General features: G+C 37.0%; 1 protein-coding gene across 4 annotated transcripts; it reads right to left on the bottom strand.

The window, feature by feature from the left end:
- Window positions 1-188: 188 nt before the first annotated feature.
- On the bottom strand, window positions 189-7,779 carry PDCL2 (phosducin like 2). 4 transcript variants are annotated; one of them, XM_021285925.2, is made up of 6 exons: window positions 7,688-7,779; window positions 4,418-4,538; window positions 3,834-3,924; window positions 2,309-2,452; window positions 810-1,018; window positions 189-462 (listed from the first exon to the last, which is right to left on the bottom strand). In XM_021285925.2, the coding sequence occupies exons 1-6, from the start codon at window positions 7,691-7,693 to the stop codon at window positions 299-301; spliced, it is 735 nt and encodes a 244-aa protein (XP_021141600.2). In that variant the 5' UTR covers window positions 7,694-7,779; the 3' UTR covers window positions 189-298. The 4 variants fall into 4 exon arrangements, with proteins under 4 accessions (XP_021141600.2, XP_021141599.2, XP_064917017.1 ...); XM_021285924.2 differs by lacking the exon at window positions 7,688-7,779 and adding an exon at window positions 4,665-4,709; XM_065060945.1 differs by lacking the exon at window positions 7,688-7,779 and having other exon boundaries at window positions 4,400-4,694.
- Between the last annotated feature and the right edge of the window lie 866 nt (window positions 7,780-8,645).

An 8,645-nucleotide genomic window follows, 5' to 3' on the forward strand; every position in this document is an offset into this window, starting at 1 on the left:
AGGAAGAAAGTATGGCTTTGAGCCCACCAGCTAATACCCTCCTTTTCCCATTCCATTTAAGCAGAGTTTGTATGAAACTGAGAATCCAGACTCTCTGTGTCAATGACAACCATCTCTATGTACCTAAAGGCAAGTATGGCTTTCATTCACTACATCCATTTTCTTCCACAAATCAAAACCAAAGAATGTACAAGTGAAACAAAAACACTTTTTTTAATTGTTTGAGGCTTACCGAAGGGCTGGAAAAGTGTACGTGAGCTATTTTTTGTCAGAACAGATGATATGCATTAATGTTTTCTCAAGTAATATGTGGTTTCATCACATCACTGCTTTTTGTATTGGTGTCTTCATGAGCAGAAATATTTTGCACTGCCAGTGTCATTATGTTCATAATGCTCTTTTGGGGGTTTTCTTTTAAGTCAGTTTCTATTGCTCCAACTTCTGCTAGTTTCCATTCGAGCTCTGTAAAAACAAATTACGATTTACTCTGATAATTGCAATAAATTCTCGCTTGAGAGGAAAAGGACTTTTATTACAAAGACTGGACTCCATCTCAACAGCAACAAAAAATAGAATCATCCTTGTGACAACTCAGCTTTATCTCAGTAAAATATCTAACCATGAAACTGCAAAATATCCATGGCTAGTCAACACAATTACTAGAGAATTAGATAAATTAATTCTTTGCTTTTTGCAGTCTTTTTTCCACAAAAAAAACACCAAACCTTTAGGCAGTGATATGTAGATTTAATGATTACAAACAGCATATTTTTTTAATAATGTGAATTATTTAAAAATATTTCCCATACCTTCCACTTCAAGGTATATTCCGCCACATTCAGCTATGCCAATGAACCTGCCTTTTATTTCACCAGTTTTATACACAAGTATTGTAGGTAAACATCTGTCATTGTAATTCTGAATGCAGCTGTTTACAATGGCTTTGAGAAACTTGACTTCTGGGAACTTCCTGGCTAGCAGGCTGAGATGTCTGTTAACCAGTAAACACATTGGGATGCTAGAAAAGAATAAGGAAGTATGATGACGTTTGCAGTATAAATGATTTGTTAAAAAAAGTTAAAAGGCTTTATTTTTTAATAAATGTACCTTTTCCTATAGTCTGCTTCTACCTTAATTTGCTATAAGAATTGCACCACAAATTTTATTTAGCTTCTTTTAAGATCATTGTGATTTAAAGAGCTGCCCAAGTAAAAATACATAATAGGCACAGTCTATAACATGTCAGTAAAGCTACCAGATGCTTCAAGCATTATGCCTCAGTTTCATTTTCTACTCTAAAAAAGGGGGTTTTGTTCCACTCCAGGCAATTAACCTTTTAGAAGTTAAGATCTTAGTTGTAACTGACTGAAGTTCAAGAACCTGATTCAGTCTGTGGACCCTCAACACGTTCCAGCAGCAGCTTCTCCTTCTTCAGGAATTTTGAGTTTCATCACAGGCTCATATTTATGCAATGAAAAAAACATGGAGTTGGTTCTCCAGTAAACAAAAACAAGGAAATGCAAGAAAAAATGCTATTTTCTTTCTTCAGATCTGTAAATTTAAATTACTGTATTTTGAGCAAATTTGATTCACCTATTCCTGTTGCTTCTGGAAATAATACTCAGTTCCTGATAACTGAGAAGAATCAAAGAAGATTCCTCACAACAGGCTTAAAGAGAAGGAAAAGAGAAAGCCGATCTGAATCTAGAAAATGCATTCGACATTCCATACCAATTCTCAGTGCTTTTGAAAAACATCTGATAGAGTTGCTAACATGCTGAACTAATCCTGGGAGTCCTTTGATGTTTGTGCTGGATCCTGTCACAACTTCTGCTACCATTAGAGAATTTATCAGGGAATGGATAAACTAACGAATTCCCTAGCTTTCCTCAGTTTTCATGACTGAGACTTTTCCTATTGGGCTTTTGATTTGTTTGAGTCAAAGGGCAAATGAAGGTAGAATAATCCTGTTAGAGCACTCCTGCTGAGAAGAGTCTGCAAAGGAACTTCCCATAGCACAGACAGTGGATACCACTTTCTCAGTGAAATTCAGAAATCTGAATGAAGCTCAGTACACGGTGATAATTATACATAGCAAAAGACATTTTTCATATAATGGAGCAAAACTCACATGATTAATTCTCATTAAGTGAATTGACAAGGAGGTCCCATGCTGTGATTCCATTGCCTCCAAACAATTGCCATTTCATTAGTCTATTGTATTTCATTTTTCTTGGTATTGCTTTTTAATTACCAGTTCAATTCTCTGGATTGAAGTATTCAACATCTTAAACAAGAAAGTAATTACCTTGTCCGATAAAGATGAATTATAACCCAAACATCCTCTGGAGCATTTGTAACTTCCTTTACATACTGCTCTCCAGAAATTTCTCTTAACTCTCCGTATTTTTGCATCCTCAGAAGACATTTCCATTCTTGCAAGCGTTGCTGCCTAATTAAAAAGTAATAATTAAGCATTTGGAACATAATAAATGCACTTTAAAATAATTTGTAGTGCATTTCTCTGTTATTCTAATAAATGCTTTGAGTAACACTTTAGCTCAAGGTCTTCTAACATAATTTCAGAGCTGGAAAGGCTTCCATGCTAATATTTATTCAATAAGATAACAGTAAAATACATTTTCTTTGTTTTATATTCCTCAGTATCAGATTTGTGAAACCTGAAGAAAAAACATGTTGCACAAAGGTTTATCATTTGAGACAATGCAAGAAAAAAATCAAGCAGGTACTAACTGTTTTTCTGACATTAGTTTTTCTGAGATTAGTTTGAGGAAGAACTACCAGTGCAGACAATTTCACAAAAATTCATGAAAACTGGTATGTAAAAACAGTAGATGGCAGTCTTCATCTATAAAAATATTTGTAAGGTAGAAAAGGCAAGTGCCTCACTCAGATTTGTTGAACTAAAAGCAGCTATTAATTTTACTAACTGAAAGCCACTATAAAAGTGGCTTTTTCGAAAAAGATTAAATAATACATGTGCAATGTTATTATACTCTAGCAACAATGTATTATAATTTAGGTTTGCAACTTCCACAGTTATGTGAATTATTATTTTCCTATGAGAATACAACACTAAATACACTGTGTTTGCACTAGAACTATTTTAGTCGTTTTAACAATGCAAAAGCAGTAATTGCAGGTAGAATCTAGACAGAAGAAATATTTTCATCATATTAGCATTTTTATTCTGTGTAAATTGCATGTCTCATTTTTTGTAGTTACAGTACAAAGCTCTGCAAAACTCAGCAGAGTACTTTGTAAAATACCTAGAAAAATATACATGTGAATGTCCAATATAGCTAAAATTATTAAATCTCCATACAAGCTGCGAAATTTTTCTGAACCTCAATTCATGAAACATATTGCCTCTGTGTGGTATTGTGTGTGATTGGTGCACTATTAAACAGCTGAATAAGGTTGTGCCACGGTTATGCCTCAGAACTGTATATGGTATATCACAGAATTACACAATCACAGCATAGCTGAGGTTGGAAGGGACCTCTGGAGGTCATCTGGTCCAACCCCCTGCTCACGCAGGGTCAGCCTTGAGCAGGCTGCCCAGGACCACGTCCAGACAGCTTCAGAACATCTCCAAGAATGGAAACTCAACCACCTCACTGGGCAACCTGTGCCAGCGCCCAGTCACCCTCACAGTGAAAAAGTGTTTCCTGATGTTCAGAGGGAACCTCCCGTCTTTCAGTCTGTGTCCATCGCCCTGGTCCTGCCACTGGGCACCAATGAAAACACTCTAGCTCTGTCTGCTTTGTACCTTCCATTCAGATATTTATAGACACTGTGTCTTACTATACCTGTACATTTCAATAGCTTTCCTATCAGCTTCATCAAAGTCATCTTCAGCTTCCTTCAGTTCTTCAAGATTCATCCTTTCATATGGTTTCACTACAAACAACAAACAAAAAATTAGTCACCTTTTGTGCTCCAAAGTGTCTACAAACATTTTAAATGTATGAAAAGTATTACAAAGACATGGAGCTAATGAAAGAAAAAGATGTACTAATTTCAGAAATCAGTCAACTTTAGCATAACTCTGCATAAGATAAAGAAAAAATCAATTTATTTAACTGTAATTGTATGAGAAAACACAGAAATGCAGGAGTAGATCACTGTTAATTTTTCAGAACATGAATCTTGCTTAGACTGACTGATTCCTTTATAAAATTATGAAAATTAATGATCCATACATGTTACATGCCATAATGTTTGTCACTAACTGTGTTGTATGTTTAATTCAGAATCGTTTTTAAAATAACTGAATAATTTAAATAAAAATATAATTAATGTACAATGTCTAAGTTACAAGAAGCATTATTGAAAATACCTCCACTTTTCAAATTTTCTTATGCTAATGGCATACATTTTTAATTTTACTTGCCTCCTGCTTCTTTCTGTGAGTGTAAAACCATTTCTGCAGTTTCATCTTTTGGTTTTTCTTTTGGAGGAAGAATTCCAAAATGTCTTAGTATGTCATTCCATTCAGTATCTTCATTTGGATCCTGTTTTAATATTATGAAACAAAACTAAATCAGCAAATCAGCCTTCTGTGTCCTTTTTTGAACCAAAACCAGCCCTTTTTCACTTTGACATATATTAAGGAAACCATTACTTAGATGCTACAATACCTTCATGGACCATTCTCTACCAGGAATTTTGATTTGCCATTTTTCACTTCTGAACAGGAAACAGCAAGAAAATAAGAGAGAAAGAAAACTCAAAAGATAAGCATAGAGAAATAACCAGTCTCCAAAATATTAGCTAAAAATCGTCTAAAAGATATATGGAAACCTGTTTCAGAAACCCCAAACTATTCTGCTTACTTAAACACAGTTACAGAACCAAACCTTTATACAGGCAAGATTTTTTAATCAGCATTTTTATGTTACTACTAAGAATATGGTATTGACATTGTGAATAAACATGTAAAAGCATGCCTAGAATCAGAAGAAAAAGACCTTTTTATTTTAAATTAGTGATTAATATGTTAACATAAACTACTTCATACATCATATTTATAACAGGAGTTCTGTAGGTGTAAAGTCTACATTTGTAGTCATTTTAATTAAATGGTTAAGATAAAGGAACTGCATGCTAGTTACAAGACTGCATCCTACTGAAATTATCACATTAAAATAATCTGTTTATTGTAACTGGACTGCTGTTGAAATGGTAGAATAGCAACACATTAGGAGGCCTCGGATATGGATTAGAAGTAGTAAAGTAGACTTTAAAACAGGTTGTTAATCAAAAATGTGGTATTTTGGTCATGAAATATAATGACTTGTTTGAAAACCTCCATAAAGAAGTATCTGTATAAATACATAGCTATCAGAAATGTTTAGTGATATTCATCATTCCATAATAATGCAGCATCAAATGAACAAAAAGTACATTACAAAAATTTTATCTGAGGAAACATTGAGGACTTTAATTGGATTACTACCATGCCCATAAATACTACATTGGCCTTTCCAGCTGACAGCTGCCTCATTTTTATTTGACAAGGCTCTTGTACAGAGTTTAGCATGAGTATAATGAAACAAATTCTAATGAAGATCAAATGCTACACACGCCCCATACAATTTCACAAAGGTAAAATAATTACTTTGCATTTTAAATGAGAACGTACTTGGGAAATCCACAAAGAGAGTAAACAGAATCATGCTCTTGCTTACAAGAAATTTAAGTCGTCTTGTGTTTGGAATAAGGACTCTTAACCTCTGCCAGTGTCTTCGGGCTTGAGTGGGGGAGTGAGACACTGCAGGGTTTGGAGTGGAAGGGCAATGGTTGCGGCAGTTCCTGCAACAGTCTGGCAGGCACGGGTACTGCTACCAATAGTCTCTCTGGCTTTGCAAACGTCTAGTGCCTTATTGCTGAGGCAAAGAGGAGACTTCATACCTGAATACTTCAATTGATGCCTTCTGCAAAGCTCCAATATCCATATTTTGGACTAGAAATGACAACTCCATTGTAGTTAGCTAGTTATAATATTTGGAAAATAATTTTCTGTAACATTCCACCTCTAAGAACATGGTTATTTCATCAGCAAGTCTTTCCAATAGTCTAGCAAACTTACTTTATCCACATATGAAAACATAGACAACTAATTAAAAATAAGTGATGTTTTCTCCTTCTTTGAAAAGTAATTGATATAATCCATTGGAAAAAATAAAACAGACGGTCTGTATATAATCTAATGAATTAGATAGTCACTAATAGGAAAATCCCAAATGAAAATTTTGCCATAGTGTAATTCCTCAGGGTTTATTTACATTAAAAAATCTTACAGACAGTATGACTGCAAGTTTTTAACACTTCACTGAAGCAGAATTTTGGCTTACGTACAGCCAGGATATCAAAAAATCCACAGAACTAGGAGGACTACTCTACCAAGGAGTAGTTTTCATGAACATAAGTGATATCCCTGCACTTCAGCCTCCACACAGGTGCTTTACTGTATGATTTCCTAACTTAAGTCAGGACCAGATTTCTCCACTTCACAGAGTCCAAATCCTTCTCCATAGCAGAATGACTATAAAGAATCACAAGGCATTAAAAAACATAATAAAAATCATCATCATAACTGGACAAATAATTTCAAAACCATGCAACAAAAAGGACTAGTGAAACAGAATTTGAATGCAGGTAACTTAGAAGATAAGCCCTGACCAGTTTTTGCCAGGAGAGATTTTGACATTTTGTGGTTTTCTGTAAATTTAGGTCCTACATAAAATGTGAACTCTTGTCTTGAAGAGAAGATCGGAAGCTAGCAAACCTTTAACAATTTTTTAAAAAATTGAGTTAAATCCATGTGTAAAAAGTTAGCGTTAAGTGATTAGTTCAAGGTTGCAGTAATATGTGCAGATGAAATAAATGAAAACGTGCATCAAAAGCTTCAGAAGATATTTGATGGTAAAGGTGCAAAGGAGCCAAGCAACAGCAAAAGTGATGCAACGTAAACTGGTCTCAGCATATGAAGCTAGACTACTGAAGTAGTATTATTCTACTAGCAGACCACAATCCCAAACCAAAAAACTCTTAACTGTTCTGACCGCTGCCAGTGATGTTAGTTACCACCAGCTTTGCCAGGGGTGATGCACAGATCGAGTCTGGGAATGCACAGGCTGGAAACTTCAATCCTTGAGTGTAAATAACACTTCTGGTAAATTTAGTTTGCAGTTCTCATTTTTTGGCATATGACATGAAACAAATTCTTGATTATGTTTTTAAAATATGCTACACCTACAATTGTCCAGCTGTCAAAGTGGAGTATTTTATTATTCTTACAGGACAGTAGTAACGGTTAATTCTTAACCTTTAGAAACTCCAGGTTTCCTCATGTACTCTCACAAGAAAACCCACATAAACTGCTCTCCCACCTGCTGCTTCATGGAACCCTGCAGGGGCTGGGAAGGCTAGGCAGGGCCGGGGCAGTGGCACTGGCTCTTTCTGCTGAGCGAGTCCTCCCCAGTGTCCCTGTGTGTCCCTGTGTCCCTGCCCTCCCCACCACCTCACCTTCCTTCTCTCCTTGCCCAGCCAAGCAGCACAACATGGCCCTCGCAGCCTCCCCAGTGCCCCAGCTCCCTCATCACTCTGAGCCGCTGCCCCACCAGGACCGCTCAGAGCTGGAGTGACCCTCCGTGCCCACCTGCATGGCTCCCCCCGGGGCCAAGGGCTGTCCTCACAGGGACCCTGACCCATGGGTGGCAGGACAGCAGTGGCCGTTGGGACGGGGTCAACCCACCCACACCGGCTGTAACGGTGGTGGCTGGTGGTTGTTGGGTAATGCTGACAAAACCAATCCATTTAGAACCAGAAAACAAACAAACAAAAAAAAAAAACAAATCCAAAAAAGCAGACAATTAAATACGGGGCACTTTCAGTCCAGGCGGCTCCAGGCAGCAGTTTGGTGCTGGATGTGGCTGAAGGTGGCCGCCCCACTTCCCGCCTTGCCCACAGCCCCGGCCTGCTTGTCCCACTGCTCCATGGAGTGGAAGCTGCTGGTGGTGCAGTATAAGGCAGGGGGGGCTGGAAGACTTAAACCAATAACCTAATTTAATACCATTTAATACAATCTAATAACTGTTTTTTGGCAGAAGGCCACATGTCAGTTCTGACGAGAAGTCACATAAAACCAGATCCTCAGTTCGCAAATGATTGCACCGGATTGACTGGAGACACAGCAAACTGTGGAGTGAAAACAAGTGGGTAAGAAGAGGAACAGGACTTTGTAAGCCGGTTTCCACCTCCAAGACCACCTGTTCTCTTAGCTACCTTCTGAAGTTCAGGTGCTCATCCAAGTTTGTGGAAGCAGGACTAGTAACCCTGAGCTCAGCTCAAACCATGAGCAGCCCATACAATGTTAAAAACAATAATCCCAATCTGCACTGAATGATCAGTTAGTTACTTTCAACATAAATACAACATCATATTTTAACACAATCCTGGTGTGAAAAAAAAACTTGAAGAGAGAAACCAGGAAAATTGCGAAGCTAACTTGTTCTTTTGAGTGGAATTTCTTTAATTCTACATCAAAAGCACTGGAGTTCTCAAATGGATCCTAATTCTGGAAGAAGGTGAATAACACAGTTAAGTATTCTTCTGAA

Source organism: Columba livia, chromosome 4, assembly GCF_036013475.1.
Source record: "Columba livia isolate bColLiv1 breed racing homer chromosome 4, bColLiv1.pat.W.v2, whole genome shotgun sequence".
Classification (NCBI taxonomy): Eukaryota; Metazoa; Chordata; class Aves; order Columbiformes; family Columbidae; genus Columba; species Columba livia.

Bases quoted from the DNA above. Each gene is read 5' to 3' on its own strand.
- PDCL2 (XM_021285925.2), bottom strand. The intron at 3,925-4,417 runs GCAAGTAAAATT...TGTTGTTTGTAG, and splicing joins CTCACAGAAAGAAGCAGGAG to TGAAACCATATGAAAGGATG. The intron at 1,019-2,308 runs GTAATTACTTTC...ATTCTTTTCTAG, and splicing joins ATTCATCTTTATCGGACAAG to CATCCCAATGTGTTTACTGG.